Here is a 17,066-nt window from a genome sequence, read left to right on the forward strand (position 1 = left end):
CCAATTTAACAATATGTTTCATCTAATCCATGCAGATAGAGGTTTTTTCTCCTTCCAGCATCCTTGTCAATTTCTTCAGAACAAACACATACTTCTAACATAAAAGATAGCATACAATATACACAGTTTCCACCATTTCTCCCCTCAATAATGTATCTTAAGTATTGTTCAATTTGGCAGTTACTTCATAAGATACTACAAATTTACTTACCATTTTTATTTCTCCCACTAAAATACAAGTTTCATAAGTCTTATACAGTTTGTCTTCCTCTTCAGTGCTTTTAAAATATATATTTTTCATGAATACTTACCTTGTGTTCTATTTTGTACTTTTAAAAAGTAATGCTATTTCAGTAAATATCCTTGGGCATGTAATTTCTTATGTGTGAGGGTATAACTATAGGATACAATTCTAAATGTAGACTTTCTAGGTCAAAGGCTTTGTTTCTTTTCTATTGATAAGAGGTTGCCAAGATGGGTGTGGTGGCAAATGCCTGTAATACCAGGGGCAGAAGGATTGGGAGTTCAAAGCCAGCCTCAGTAACATCCAGGCATCTAAGCAAGTCGGGGAGACCTTGTCTATAAATAAAATACAAAATAGGGCTGCTGGATGTGGCTCAGTGGTTGAGTGCCTCTGAATTTAATCCCTGGTACAAAAAAAAAAAAAAAGAAAAAGAAAAAAGTCGCCAAATGGTGTCCCATTGAGATTGAACCAATTTATATATCATTAGTCTTATTGCTAATATTATAATAAGAAAATTTGCAATTTATTTTTGGACAAAACTAATAGGTATACTTTTAAGTGCTCCTTCTTTGAAAAAAATGTAGTGAAAAATGTCTGTGAGGTTAGGTGGCAAACAGAGCCCATGAAATGTTGAGACTTTCTAGGTTGTCATCTAGGATAATATTTCAACTGGATTCTAAAGATTCTGCAAATCGATTTGGGTAGTGTGGCTATTACAACCAACATACAATTGGTAATAAAGATTTCAGGGGTTGGGGATATAGCTCAGTGGTTGAACACTTGCCTAGCTTGTGTGAGGCCTTGGGTTTGATCTCTAACATTGCAAAGGATTAAAAAAAAAAAAGGTGTTAACCTTTTAAATGTCTCAAAGTAAAACTAAAATTCTGCCTCTTGCTTTCCTGGCAAAAATCTCCTTTTGCAATAAAATATTGAGATATGTGGAGAAGCAGCCAATTTAACAGAAACCAGGCTCTGGGAGAAGTAGAGAGGGAATAAGGCAGGCATCAGTAACCACTAAGTGGTGGGAACCAAGAAGGGAGTTGACACACTGCATACTTGGAGGATTGAGAGTGGGTTTTATCCAGGATCACTTGACATAAATGGAAAGGCTACAGTATCCTGTGTGCAGCATTTCCAAACAATCCTCTTCCCCCTGGCAAGAATTCCTCCATATATATTTTTGGGGGAGGCGGTTACTGGGAATTGATACCAGAGGTGCTTTATCACTGAGTTCCATCCTCAGCACTTTCTATTTATTTTGAGACAAGGTCTCACTAAATTGCTTAGGTCCTTGCTAAATTGCCAAGGTTGGGTTTGAACTTGCAATCCTCCTGCCTCAGCCTCCTAAGCAGCTGGCACCATTATGCCCAGCTCCTGAATTTAGAAGAATCTTCCCTGTAGACTGAGCTCCTCTCCCGGAAGAACCCTGTAATTTGCAAACTTTCCTAAAGGCACATTATATTCCTTAGCGGGAAGAGTGAGGGAAGTGACAAGATGCAGCTTGTAAAAAGCCTAAATCCATAAAGAGGGACAGTGTATAGTGAACCACTTCTGGCCAGGAATTGTGAATTGAGGCTGATAGCTTCCAGGATCTTCAAAACTGGGCTTCCGTGACTCCGGTGAGAAAAAAACCGTTGCGAGGGCGCACAACATCGCTGGCGTGAAGGTGCATGTTGCAGCGGACTCTTACCCAAGCAGCCAGGAAAGCTGGGTGTTAAGGTCTGTAAACAAGTCAAAATAACACCTGGTATTTTGCCAGGGGAATGTTAGAGTTCCTAAACAAGTCTGGATGGTGCCTGGCAAAATGCCAGAGGGAGTGGTTTGAGAAGTAACAAAAGCGAGCCATTAAGTGTGGAGATTCCTTATTGGTTGATTGATGTATCTAGTTTATGCTAATTAAGATAAGCTGTGCAAAGTGTATAAATAGCTCTGTTGCCCTACAATAAGCCGCCCCCTCTCCTGCTGTATGAACGTACACAAGTTATTCGTCATCCCCCAGTTATTTTGCTCCAGCCGGACTGCGGCAGCTGGGGTCGGAATTGCTCCGCTCCTGGGGCGTAAGTTTGTTCTGGAAGATAGTTGGCGCATTTTTAAGGAAAAACCGGGGGCCCACATTCCTTTCATAGTAGGGGAATTCTCAGCGAAAACATTGCAGACTCTCGGTCTTTCTGCTGAACGCGGGCCTCAATGATGGGCATGGCCTTCCTCCCTTATGGAGGGAAAATGACTGTTCTAGACCAGTCACGGATAAAAGTGCTATTCCATGGGCAGTTCCCTTACTGGAAGAAAACAATCGTTTACTTAAACAGAACCTCCACAAAGCAATCTGTGTGTGTGTGTGTGTGTGTGTGTGTGTGTGCGCGCGCGCGCGCCTCAGCCTCCTGAGTGTCCGGAATGCATTTTTAATTTTTATTACTTTAGATGCGATCCAATTAATTAATTTTTTAAAAATGGATAATGCTTTTGGTGACAAATCTAGGAATTCTGTTGGGCGTGGTGGCAAACACCTGTAATCACTGGAGAGGCTGAGGCAGGAGTATAGCAAGCCTCAGCAATTTAGGGAAACTCCATCAAAACAAAAAACAAAAAAACCCCAAGCAACAACAAAACAAAACAAACAAAAAACCCCAAAACAAACAAAAAAGAGGGTGGGGTTGAAGATGTAGCTCAGTGCTTAAGGGCCCCTGGATATACACATGAGATATATAATCATATATATATTCATATATATATATATATATGAATATATTCATATATATATAATATATTCATTCTTTTGTTAGCTCTAAATCCTAATTTTTTTCTTAGACCTTAAAGCCTTTATAATTAATGCAATTAACATTTAAGCAATGAGATCAACCTGAGTTAATTTTTGTTTAGGGAATGAGATATGCATTGAGGTTCAATATTTTTTATTTTTGTCTATTGCTGTTCCATTGCCCCAATATCATTTAATGAAAAGGCTCGCTCTCCTCTATTGAATTTCTTTTGCTCCTTTATCAAGAATCAGGAATATTTGTGGGGTTGGTTCTGGGTTCTTTGTTTTTTTCCATCGATCTGTGTCTATCCTTTTGTTAATATCACACAATTTAACAATAGCTATAGCTATATAAATCTTATTTTAAAGCAATCTAGTCTATACCGGGTGTGGTGGCGCAGCCTGTAATCCCAGCTACTCTCAATCCCAGCTACTCTCGGTGGATCACAAGTTTGAGGCCAGCCTAGGCCAGTCTCTGCCGTTCCCAAGTCTGGCCTGGGAATTGTATTTCTCTGGCTTCTGGACTTGAAAGTAGAAGACTACCTGGTTGATGCTCAGTCTACCATATTGACAGCCCAACAGGAAGCAGGTCTAGTGGTTCTGGTGCTGCAGGTGGTGGCCTGAGGGAACCGCAGGGTAATTGCTTCCTGGGTGAACTCTGAGTCCTGGAAACATCTTCAACACAACAGTTCCTGTACTCTCACGGCCCTGCCGAGGGGCTAGACCCAGGGGGAACTTCCATGTGCCGCCTCCCAGGAGCCATGGAGCGAAATTGCCTTTACTTTGATCCCTATTCCCCAGCGGAGACACACGTTGATTTTCCGCACATGATTGAGTCATGTGCACTCCCTGTGATGTGATCGTCTTCTTCTCCTTCTTCACCCTGCCTCTTTCTTCCCCTCCATTGAATCTAGGGCCTCAGGGGTGCTAGGCAAGCACCCCACCACTCAGCTACATCCTCAGCTGTTTTAAAACAATTTTTGAGACAGGTTTTCCTAAAATTGCCCATGCTGGCCGTGAATTTGCGCTCCTCCTGTTTTGTCCCCCCTCCCCCCAAAAAAAGACTGGGGGAACACTCGACCAGGAAGCCACATCCCCAGCCTATTCTGTATTTTATTTAGAGACCGGATCTCACTGAATTGTTTAGTGCCTTGCTGTTGCTGAGGCTGGCTTTGAACTCACCATCCTCCTGCCTCAGCCTCTGGGGACACAGGCGTGGGACACGTCGCCCGCCTCCCCCACATTTTTTTTTATTGGTGCATTATAGTTGTACATAATGATGAGATTTGGTGTTATGTATTCGTCAAATGCATACAGTATAACAATACAATGTAGCCGATATCAGTCCCCAGCACACTTCCCCCTTTGTTTTGTTTTTACACAGGGTCCCGCTATGTTGTCCAGGATTTAAGTGATCCACAGGGATGCGTCTCTGCGCCCAGCTGCTATTGAGTTTTAACAGTTCTGATGAAAGCAGTTAATTTCTCCAGATCCGTGTGGAGACTTCAGATGGAAGCCAAAGTGGCGGAGTGGACTGATGGAAGCTCAGCTTTGTTACTTGTTTGTTTCTAGGAGCAAGAGCACAGTTCACCAGGATTTTGACCCACTTCTGGGTACCGGTTGACCAGACAATTGGAACGGATGGGAGATGAACTCTACTGCACAGCGGGTGGAGGGACAGGGGAAGAAGAAGGACCCACTTGTGGTGTCTGAGATGTCTCTACTGACCTGGGCATGGGGAATCAGCAGCCTTTTCCTGAAGAAATGGCGAGGGGTGTAATGAGCGTTGTCAGGACAACTTTTTCTAAGGCAACGATTTTGTACATGGCAGAAGCATTCTGCAGTTGTTCCTGGTTGGTGCTCTGGACCAAAGGCTGATGTATGACCACCCCACATTGGAGGGTCTGACCGCCTGATGGTTGGCTTAAGCCATCCTATCCCGGATCTCTTTGGCCCAGCATCTACCTTTGTAGTGGCTGGAAGCCTTTGAATCCCAGACTGGGATTCAAAGGGCCCCTTGAGGACCCCCAGAGGCGAGATGGGAGTGTCTTGGAGGTCTCTGGCACCTCTGGTTAGGCTTACCTAGGGTTTACCTGATTAGCCACTTAGGCCTGCGACAGAGGCTCTCCAAGTGCCTCCCAGCAACCTAAATACTCCACGTGGAAGAGAGGGAGTCTATGGTGGATAAGATGGCGCAGCTTCCTATGTTTCAGTTTCCAGTACTTTTTAATATGCTTTCCCACGTCCCCACAATCCCCCACCTGCCGCCATGCTTGTGAAGAACACAATCCTTACATGTGCTATGCAAGCACTCTACCACTGAGCTACCCCCTAGTTATCTCTGCATGTGCTTTAAAAAATGTTACATTGAGGGCTGGGATTGTGGCTCAGTGGCAAAGCGCTTGCCTCACACATGTGAGGCATTGTGTTTGATCCTCAGCACCACATAAAAATAAATAAAGATATTGTGTTTATGTATAACTAAAAAAATTTAAAAAAAATGTTACATTGAACTTGCAATCAAAGGAATGGGAGATGAAGATAACTTAGAAAGTGTAATAGAAGTCCTCATTGAAGAGATGTATTACATTTTCTCCCCTGGAAAAGTTTCTTTTTATTAGCTACTCAACACACTATAATACTTCATCTTCTGAATTTTATTAATAAAATTACAGAAAAGATGAGAGACTATAGAAAAAAAATTGTCAGCTAGACCCAACTGTTAATGTTTGTCACATTGGCTCTCTCTATATACATATAAAATTCTGGAGGTTTTTTTTTTTTTTTAAAGGGGGTTTAATATTTGTCATTTAAGTGCAGATATGTCAGGCCCAATGGCTATTGCCTGTAATTCCAACAACTGTGAAGGCTGAGGAGGAGGATCTGAGGCTGTTTTGAGGCTAGCCCCAGCAACTTGGCCAGACCTTAAGCAACTTAGTGAGTCCCCATCTTAAATAAAAAATAAAACACTGGGGATGTAACTCAGTGGTAAAGCACCCCTGCATTCAATCCCCAGTACTAAAAACAAACAAACAAACAAATAAACTGCAGATATAACAAATTACTTTTTATCAGTATGAGTCTCCTGAGAACAAGGACTTTATCTTGTATAAGTTGTATACACTCTAGAAATTTCTAAACATTAATAAAACACAACTTTGCAATTTAGTCCATGTTCAAATTTTCTTCATTGTTCTGAAATGTTCCGATTCAAGATTACTTGAATCATACAGATCATTTAGTTGTCTTTAGTCTGTTAATAGCAGTCTTCTGATTTTTTGTTTTGATGACATTGACCAATCATCCATTTGCCCCATTACTGATGATGTTAACTTTGGTTATGGTTGTGCTCTCTAGGTATTATAAAGGAATGATTTTTCTTCTTTGTAACTCATAATTTGAGGGCTAGGACTTCCAGATCTTTTTAAATATCTAGTCTTCAATAACTTTCATCTGATAGTTTCAGCTGTTGATGATCCTTTTCTAGATAGATTACACAGTGGCCTGTAAAACAACCTACTGTTTTTCTGTTTTCTTTTCCCACTGGTACTGGGGATGGAACCTAGAGACTAAGCTTCATCCCCAGCTCTTTTAATCCTTTGAGACCGGGTCTCCCTAAAGTTGCCAGAGGTGTTACAAGTTCCTACCAGACTGCTGGGATTTCAGGCATGAGCTTCTGTGACCACCTGTTTATTCGTTTTTTACAGTAGCAGCGTGCGCGCCTGTAATTCCAACCAAGGAGGAGGATCGGAAGTTCAAGGTCAGCCTCAGCAAGCAATTTAGTGATGTCCTAAGTTATTAGGCAAGACCTTGTCTCAAAATAAATAAAAATAAATAAATAAATAAATTAAAAAGGACTGGTAATGTATCTCAGTGATGAAATGTCCCTTGGTTCAATCCCGAATACCAAAAGTAAATAAAAAAATAAAAACGAGTAAATCAAGTTAACTTAGGAAGCCCTCACCCATTTGGGCTGTGTGGCCGGGTAGGGCCCTAGTGAACTTTGAAACAAGTCAGTTCAAAAAGCTCCAGAACAGGTAACAGAGGCCTCAAAGAATGAGGCTTTGGGAGTATTTTCGAGCACCTTCTGGTTCCTTCAAGTAAGATAATGAATTTCCGAATCCCAATTTCCTCTTCGTTAAATGGCAGGAATTATTGCTTAGTTCCTGGTAGTTGCCTGAGTCACCTGCACAGTGAAGAACCGGGACAAGCTCCTTTGGAACTAGGGGAAACGACCCTCATTTGGAACCTGAGAGGCAGGAGGAACTGATTCGGCCGTTTTTGGGGAGCCCTTGCACCGTCCAGCCTGCATTCATTACTTTCTGGGAATATGTCCCACCTTTTGTTTTCTGCGGGGGGGAAAGTAGACAGCATCTTCTTCCTACTCAAGCTCAAGCCTTCGGTTATTTCCGCGCAGAAGACTCGATCAATGCTGCTGGAAACCCTAATTAACTAGGAGACAGCTGGGTCGGGGAGCCGGGAGGAGTATGGTACCCACGTGCCAAGCCCAGGAGTTTGTAATCCGCGGGGCCAAAAGGTGGGCGGGGCGGGCCGAGGGCCTGAGGGTGGGATTGGACCGCAGGCCGGGGGCGGGGCCGCCAGCCGAGACACTGCCCGCGCCCGGCTCCGGGCAGCACTGTTAGGACTCGTCTCCGCTGGAGAGTGATTTTTAAGGACTCAAGATGGGTGCGCTCGAGGAACGTAGAGATATCCCACCCTGGCTGAAAGTTCCCGAAGACCTGAAAGACCCAGAGGTGTTCCAGGTCCCGACGCGACTGCTGGAAGCCCTGTTCGGTGAGTGCCCAGTCCTGGCCCCGCTGCCCGGTCACCAGCGTCGCGGTCTCGGCGGCCTGGATGGAGCGCTCACTTCCTTCCCCAACAGGCCCGCGCGGATGTCGGATCCCTTACGTCGAGCAGGTGAGCAAGGCCATGCTCGAGCTGAAGACTCTGGAATCTTCAGAATTCACCGAGGTCGTGGTTTATGGCTCCTACTTGTCGAAGCTCCGGACCAGATGGATGCTTCAGTCCTTGGCTGAGTGGCACCGCCAGCGACAGGAGCGAGGTAAGAGACGCCGTGACAAAGTGCTCGAGGCGGGGAAGTCGGGGGGGGGGGAGCCTCACTTTCCCTTTCCCCCAGCAGTCCTTTTTGTTTCTTCCCTCTCGCTTCTTCGCTGCCCCAAACAACCTCTGTTATCACCGGGAGCGCCCAGGGCGTCTGGGCTGTTCCTGGAAGTTCTTTGGGAGTTTGAAGATTGAGGGGCGAGGCTGGTCTTCTTATCTGACATATCTGAATTCAGACTCCACCCCTGCCCTAGACTTCTTGGAGGGTGAGAAAACGGACCTAGTTTTTGGAGGGTCCCTAGAATTTCAGGTCCAGAACGCCTGGTTCAGAAAGTCCACAAGACAACCCTGAAAGACTTGGAGAACAGTCAGGGCTGTTATCCTCCCTCTCTCTCCCTCCCTCCCTCCCTCCGCTCACATTCTTATCTCACTGTTGCTCTTTCTGGTTTAGGAATGCTCAAACTTGAGGAAGCCATGAATGCTCTGGAACTAAGCCCTTGGATGAAGTGAAGCCAGTTTCCAGCCCATGTGATTGGGTCCAGGATGTAGAGATGAGGCTGTGGCCAGAGTTAGGGTGGGTCTGGCTTGGTTTAAATTCTGCTATGACTTCTATAGCCAAATATTTGGGGGTATTTGCCTTGCTCTGAGTTCTGATGTGAATTTCTCTTTCCAAGGTTGCTAATGAAGAAATAAAGTTTTTTTTAAAGTAGTTTTTTAGTTGTAGATGGAAACAATATCTTTATTTTTATTTTAATGTGGTGCTGAGGATGGAACCCAGTACCTCACCCATAGGAGGCAAGCGCTCTACCACTGAGCTACAACTCTAGCCTCATAAAGTTTCAAATAATATTCCTTGACATTGTGGCTCATGGATTGAAAGTAACACCTTAGATATCCAATGCACTGTGGAAGTGTGGTTCTTAAGCTTTATTTTATATGGACACCCCCCAAATTGGAATGAGGTCCAAGCTCAACTTGACAAGTGGCAAAAGGGTCTAGGAATTGAGTCCTGAGATGCAGCTGTGAAACAAAACCCCACAGGATGTATGATATCATCAGGCAGTGATCTTGACTTATTCAAAAACAAGATAGGCTAATATAACCTATAAAATGAAAAACAACTGCTCTGGAAGACAAAACTATGGAAGAGCCAGGACCAACTTCAGTGTAGCAGGTTTGTGTCCTTGTGCATTTCTTAATAGAAGACAGCTGGGTTTTCATTTTTCATTCAGTCTATTAAATCTTACCTAGGTTGATGCATGTGAAAAATTCAGCTTTATACAGATGAGAAAGGAATTGGAATTATTAAGGACACTTCAGTTCTTCACTAGGCACCCAAAAGGAAAGTCTGGTTGCCATAGGTGAGGCTCACTCTGGATGGTAGAAGAACAACCAAAATAGGTACTATAGTTTTCTTTGGTAGAGAGGAGTTTGATACTCAAACTAAAATGAATTCTAATTGTGGGAGTTCTCTGGTCCTATGATCTTAGGCCAGTTGTTTAACCCCCCAAGTTCCTCAATTTCTGAGGATAATAACAGCATGTATAATGATGAAGGGTCTTCTGCAAGAGGAGTCTAGCATGTCTATCAGATAATTTAAATAAGTGGTGGTGACCCATTCTTGTAATCCCAGTGACTCAGAAGGCTAAGGCAGGAGGATTGTAGGTTTAAAGACGGCCTCAGCAATTTAGTGAGGCTTTAAGCAACTAAGCAAGACTTTGTCTCAAAGGGCTGGGGATGTGATTCAATGCCCCTTGGGTTCAGGCCCTGGTACCAAAAAATAATTGTAAAGCGGGGAGCAATCAGTAACTGAAGGCACCACCATTTTGATCCAGTGGTTAAGGTAAAAATTAGTCATCTTGATGTCTCACCCCCAATATGAAATCTTTGAACATGTCCAATTTGGCCTTATTGAAAGAAACAAAACAAAACAAAACAAAAACAAAAGCAGCCAGATTTTTATTTTCTTTTTGGTACTGGGAATTGAACCCAGAGTGCTTTCCCTTTAAGCGACATTCCCATCCCTTTTTATTTTTTTGAGACAGCCTCACTAAGTTGCTGAGGCTGGCCTCGAAATTGCTGTTCTCCTGCCTCACCCTCCCAAGTAGCTGGGATTACAGGCCTGTGCCATGGCACCTAGTAAAACCAGATTATTTCCATATTTTTTATTGGTGCATTATAGTTTTACATAATGTGGATCTGTTTACATATTCATACATGCACACACTATAACAATATAATGTGGCTAATATTCCCTAATTTTCTCCTCTACCTCCTGTCCTCCCCCTCTTCGTTTCCTTTATTGATTGCTCCTCAATTTTCATGAGGTTTCCCCTACCTTCTACTTTTTCCTTTCTAGTTTCCACATGAGAGAAAACATGAACTTTGACCTTCTGAATTTGGCTTATTTCACTCAACATAAATAATGTACTCAAGTTCCATCCATATTCCTGCAAATAACAATATCATTCTTTTTATGGCTGGATAAAACTGTTGTGTTTGTATATCAAATTTTCTTTATTTTCCCTTTTTGGTACCAGGGATTAAAACCAGGGGTGCTTAACTACTTAGCTACATCCCCAGCCCTTTATATTTTTTATTTAGAGACAGGGCCTCACTAAGTTGCTGAGGTGGGCTTTGAACTTGCAATCCTCCTGCCTCAGCCTCAGGACTCACTGGGATTATAGACATGCACCACCGTGTCCCACTTATATACTACATTTTCTTTATCTGTTTATCCACTGACAGACACCTAGGCTGACAACCAGAATTTAGTCCTTCCTATAACCACCATCTCCAGTTCCATACTATTTGTCACGACTATTAATTTATAATGGGTTTTTTGTTTTGTTGTTTTGGGTATTGAGAATTGAACCCATGGGAAATCTAACACAGAGCTACATTTCCAGCCTTTTTTTTTTTTTTTTTTTTCCCAATTTGAAGACAGGATCTTGTTAAGTTGCTCAGTTTGGCCTTGAACTTGCCATCCTGACTCAGCCTCCCAAATTGCTGAGATGACAGGAGTTGTTTACCATGCCTGGCTTGATAATTTCCTTTGGTTCATCTCAGTATGTTCTACAGCAGCTGAATTTGTTTTTAAAAATGTAAATTACATGGCTCCTCTTCCAAAAGGGACCTCAGAACTTTTCATAGTTGTCTGTTCAACTTAACCCACAGTCCTTACCCTGATTTATAAGGCTCTAGATAATCTGACCTCTGACAAATAGAAACTCTTATCCCTTTGCTCTCTGCTCTAACCCATCCACTTGATGCCCTTAAAACACAAAGTTTGTTACTTCACGGCTTTTGGTTTTGCTGTTCTTTCGCTTAGAATACCTTTTCCTTATATTTTTAAAAAAATATTTTTTAGTTGTCAATGGACTTTTATTTTATTTATTTATTTGTGGTGCTGAGAATCGAACCCAGCGCCTCACACATGCTAGGCAAGTGCTCTACCACTGAGCCATACCCCAGCCCCTCCTTAGATTTAAATTTTTTTTTTTTAATTAGAGCACTATAGTTATTTTCCTCAGATTTTTGAATTAGTTTTGCTTTTTTCCTTCAGGCGATATATATTAACCTCTCCTCCACAGACTCTGTTTGATCTTTATTTTTATGACATTTGTAAACCTGATGACAGCATTAGCTGTTCTTTCTTGCCTCTCCTTCACTAGCATATAAATGTAGTAAGGCAGGGATATTGAATTTTTTTTTTTTTTTTTTGGTACTGGGGATCAAACCCAGGGCCTCAGGCATATTAGTTTAGTGCTCTATCATTGAGACACATCACAGACATTCTTATTTCATTTTTTATAAGAATTTAACTTTTGTTTATTTGTTTTTAATGTGGTGCTGAAAATCAAACCCAGGGCCTCACTCATGCTAGGCCAGCACTTTACCACCCAGCCCTCTTATTTCTTTTTGAGACAGGGTCTTGCTAAATTTTTCAGGCTGATCTCAAACTTGGGATCCTTTTGCCTAAGTCTCCTGAGTAGCTGGGATTATAGGTGTGTACCACCACACCAGGTTCTAGATATTAATTTTAAATAAAAGGAGCAATATAGAATAGTTAACAGTAGTGTTATTAGACACAACACCTACTAGGCTGCCTGAGTTTGAATCTTGGCTCAGTCACTCGTTAGCCTAACGAAGAGTGTGTTAGCCTTTGAGCTTCAGTTATCCATCTATAAATTTCTTGTGGGGTTGTAATGAGAATTAAATGAGTTAAGATCATCTTAAGCCTTGGTAAAGTCTTAGAAAGATATCTGACATAATAGATGTTGAATGAATATTTCTTGAATTCATGAATAACAGGCTATTCTTATTTCAGTGCAAGATTGGAGCTAAACTTCATGGACTGTGGAGGTCTGAAAGAGGAAGGACTCCAGCTTCTAGTCCTTTCCTATAAGGTGTCTATCACTAAAGTCTTTTTTTTTTTTTTTGTAACAGGCATTGAACCTAGGGTGCTTAACGACTGAGCCACATCTCCAGTCCTTTTTATTTTTTTATTTTGAGACAGGGTTTGTTAAATTGCTGAGGCTGACTTTGAATTTGTATCTCTTGCCTCAGCCTCAGGAGTTTCTGGGATTACAGACATGTGCCACCACAACTGGCTTATTGAAGTTTTGTAAGGCATTGTTTTCTGTCCTGCTGAAAGTGCTGGGTGCATGTGTAATTTTTAGGGGGTCACCAGATGCCATACAACCTCTGAGTCACTGGGGAGACAGGCAGATTAGTCATGCTATTCAGGTTCATTTGGAATGGAGGGAAAGAGTCTGGTCATGTACTACACTGGCTTTTTGACACTTCCCTCTCTCCTTCCTCATCCTTGAAAATTCTGGCCTGAAGGTCCTGAACCACATAGTCTGGCTGCCATTTCATATTTTGAAGGAAAAAAAGTCATTTTAATTTCCCCCAAAATCCCCACAAAATAATTGCCAAAACAATTCCATCCTTTTTTTATTGGTTGTTCAAAACATTACAAACCTCATGATATTTCATTTTTCATACATTTGACTCAATTGGGTTATGAACTCCCATTTTTACCCCAAATACAAATTGCAGAATCACATCGGTTACACACTCACATTTTTACCTAATGGCATATAAGTGACTGTTGTATTCTGCTACCTTTCCTATCCCCTACTATCCCCCCACAATTCCATCCTTGTTGAGCTACATCTCCAGCCCTTTTTATTTTAGTTTTTTTGAGACAAGACCTCGATAAGTTGTTGAGGCTGGCCTCAAACTTGAGATCCCCGTCTTAGCTTCCTGAGTTGCTGGGATTACAGGAGTGAGTGCACCAACAATCTATAGCTAGAAAGAACATAATGTATATCTTTCTCTTTGGAGTGTCAGGAACAAATCTTGCTTTAGTGCTATGTAGTAAGAAGTTACAATTGATAAAAAGATTAGTCTGTCTTGCAAAATTCTTCCTGCGGAGGAAAGTCATATGGTCTCTTGAGATACACTCACTGGTTGCCAGAGCCAGAGGCAATGCCGGGGTCCACAGATTGGGTCATGTTGCAAAGAGGTGGGCGATGGGCAAGGACATGTCAGTTTCTAGGGAAGAGGCTGCCTGTGGGCTCCTGTGGCTTTGGACACATTTTTGAATGGAATAGTATTGGGCTGGATATTTCTGGAGATCTGTCAGTTGCAAATATAATGAGTCAACAACAGGGACAGCAGAAAAGGGGGAACACTGGTTGCTAAACTTGAATGAAAAGCATTCCTTATGTAGCAAGAAATGCCCCTGATACCCAAAATAGGAAAAAAATTCATTTATCTTCTTTTTCTTTTTTTTTAATTTTTAAAAATATTTATTTATTTTTAGAGAGAGAAGAGAGACAGAATTTTTTTTTTCAGTTTTTGGTGGACACAACATCTTTATTTTATTTTATGTGGTGCTGAGGATCGAACCCAGTGCCCTGAGCATGCCAGGCGAGCACGTTACCGCTTGAGCCACATCCCCAGCCCTAAATATTTGTTTTTTTAGAAGTAGTTGGACACAATACTTTTATTTTATTTATTTATTTCTATGTGGTGCTAAGGATTGAACCCAGGGCCTCACATATACTAGGCGAGTGCTCTACTGCTAAGTCACAATCCCAGCCCTATCTTGTTTTTCAAAATCAAAGATACAATTATTTTATAGAGATGTGGGAAAAGTGAAACTGATTTTTTTTCTCCACTTTTTAGTATTTAAATTTACTTACATTTAGCTTTATTTTTTTGATACCAGGGACTGAACCCAGGAGTGTTCAACCACTGAACCACATCCCCAGCCATTTTTTTATGTTTGGAGACAGGGTCTTGCTAAGTTGCTTAGAGCCTCACTAAATTGCTGAGGCTGGCCTTGAACGCCATCTTCCTGCTTCAGTCTCCCAAACTGCTGGGATTACAGTATGCATCAATCACCTGGCTTTACTTACTTTTTAAATAAATACTACATTCACACAAATCAAAATCCTAAAGTGATGGAAAAGTCTCCCTTCTATCTCATTTCATATTCATGTGTTTTCTACTCCCCAACAATAGTTTTATTTTCCTGTGTGCCATCCTAAAGTTTCTGTTTTTCCTTCCCCCTCCCTCCTCGAAACCATGGTGGTCTTGCTGTATTGCCCTGGCTGTGCTTGAACTTGAGATCTTTCACCCTTCTGACTAGCTGAGATTACTGATGTAGGCTGCTATACTCAGCTCAGAATTTGTTTTTAATGCAAATACAAGCAATTATAAATGTAGATTATTGTCCTTTCTTACAGTCATATATTATTACATTTAATTAGTTGGCTTTTTTTTTTTTAACAAAGGGACTTTTGGGGTTATTCACAACCTTTTGCTTTTACAAAATGTGGTGAATACATTGAGTTGACATTGTTTTATGAATTTCTAAGTATGTCTATAGGATTAATTACCAGAGGGAGAATTATTTATTGGTCCCATGGGCAAAAATATAATTTTGCTAGATATTACCCACTTGCCTTCAGTAGGGGCTGAAAAGGTTTTACTCCAAGCAGTAATATATGAGATAGCCTATTTTCCCATTGCCTCACCCAATAATCCTATTTATTTATTTATTTGTACTGGAGATTGATCCCAGGAGTGCTTAGTCCCTGAGCCACATCCCTAGTCCTTTTTTGAGGCAAGGCTGTGCTAAATTACATAGGGCCTCACTAAATTGCTGAGGCTGGCCTCAAACTTTCTATCCTCTCACCTTAGTCTCCCGAGTTTCTGTGATTACAAGCACGTGCCACCACACCTGGCCCAATTATTTTTTATTATCTGTGGTACTGGGAATTGAACCCAGGGGCTCTTTACCACTGAGCTAAATCCTGAGTCCTTTTAATTTTAAATTAATTAATTTTCGTACCAGGGATTGGACCCAGGGATGCTTTACTACTAAGCCACATCTTCAGCTTTTTAAATGTTTTATTTAGAAAGAGGGTCTCTCTGAGCTGCTTAGAGCTTTGTTAAGTTTCTGATGATGGCCTCAAACTCATGGTCCTTTGCCTTAGCCTCCCATGCCACTGGGATTACAGGTGTGCACCACCATACCCGGCTTAAATTTTAAATTTTGAGACAGCTTCTTACTGAATTGCTGAGGTTAGCCTTGAATTTACAGTCCTTCTGGTTCAGCCTCTTGCATTGCTAGGATTACAGGCATGCACCACCATGCCCAGCTCTGAATTCTAATTCTGCAGTGTGAATCAAATACATAAAAGCTGACCTTGCATGCTGAGGTCTGAGGCCTGGGTTTAGTCCCCAATACCACAGAACAACAAAAATTAATTTTGCCCTTTAAGTCAATTTTAGGAGAATCTGTCAGTTAGGTAGCCAAAGTGGGAAACTTAATAATATGCCACAAATTTTATGCGGATGGCAAACTGAAGACTTTCAACCCTAAAAAAATAAAAACAAAACAACAAAAGACTTCAAGAATATTTAAAGGAAAAGTTGCAGAAATAATAGTTTGAAAGTTAAAACCAGCCAGGTGTGGTGGTGCATGCCTGTAATCCTACTGGCTTGGGAGACTGAGGCAGGAGGATTTCGAGTTCTAAGCCAGCTTCAGTAAAAGCAAGCTGCAAAGCAGCTCAGTGAGACCCTTTCTCTAAATAAAATACAAAATAGGGCTGGGAATGTGGCTTAGTGGCCGAGTGCTCCTAAATTCAATCCCTAGTTACCCACCACCCCCTCAAAAGAAAATTTAAAAACCAGTATTTGTTTTGGAGTGTGTATGTGAGGACAAACTAAGCAAGGCCAACTTAAGATCTGGACTGGTGGAAGAGAAGCATGGTTGGGGCAATGAGAGCCTGAGGGAGGCAGGACCACTCAGTCCTACAGACCTCACTAAGGTGGGAAGCATCCAAGGGTTTGAAGCAGGAGCTGTTTTAGTCAGTTTTTTTTTTTTTTTTTGTAGCAATGACCAAAAAATTTGACAAGAACATCACAGGAGGAAAAGTTTATTTGGTGCTCACAGTTTCAGAGGTCTCAGTCCATAGATGCCAACTTGATTGCTCTGGGAACCAAGGTGAGGCAGAACATCATGGTGGAAGGGTATGGAGGAGGAAAGCAGCTCAGGATTTGGCTCCAAGTTGGGTTCTGTGGTTCATGCCTGTAATTCCAGAGGCTAGAGAGGCTGAGACAGGAGGATCACTTTTGAGGCCAGCCTCAGCAATTTAGCAAGGCCTTATGCAAATTCGTGATAGCTTGTCTCAAGATTAAAAAATTTAAAAAAATGGCTGGGGTTATGGTTCAGAGGTAAAGCACCACTGGGTTAAATTTCTGGTTCAAAAAACAAAAAACAAACAAACAAAAACCTCAAAGACACACCCTCAATGACCTACCTCCTCCAGTCACACCCTACCTGCATACAGTCACCACCCAGTTAATCCATTCAAATGGATAAGGTTTTTTGGGGGGACCTCTCATATCTAAACCATCACAGGAGGTAACTTACCTAACCACCCAGAATAAATGTTTAGTTCTCTCTGCTTTTCTATTAGG

General features: G+C 41.8%; 1 protein-coding gene across 1 annotated transcript; it reads left to right on the forward strand.

Moving 5' to 3' along the window:
* Positions 1-7,684: 7,684 nt before the first annotated feature.
* Dppa5 (developmental pluripotency associated 5) lies at positions 7,685-8,573 on the forward strand. Its single transcript, XM_026391408.2, has 3 exons — positions 7,685-7,796; positions 7,885-8,064; positions 8,515-8,573. Exons 1-3 carry the CDS (start codon positions 7,685-7,687, stop codon positions 8,571-8,573), a joined length of 351 nt encoding a protein of 116 aa, XP_026247193.2.
* The last annotated feature ends 8,493 nt before the right edge of the window (positions 8,574-17,066 follow it).

The sequence above is a fragment of the Urocitellus parryii genome, chromosome 8, assembly GCF_045843805.1.
Source record: "Urocitellus parryii isolate mUroPar1 chromosome 8, mUroPar1.hap1, whole genome shotgun sequence".
Classification (NCBI taxonomy): Eukaryota; Metazoa; Chordata; class Mammalia; order Rodentia; family Sciuridae; genus Urocitellus; species Urocitellus parryii.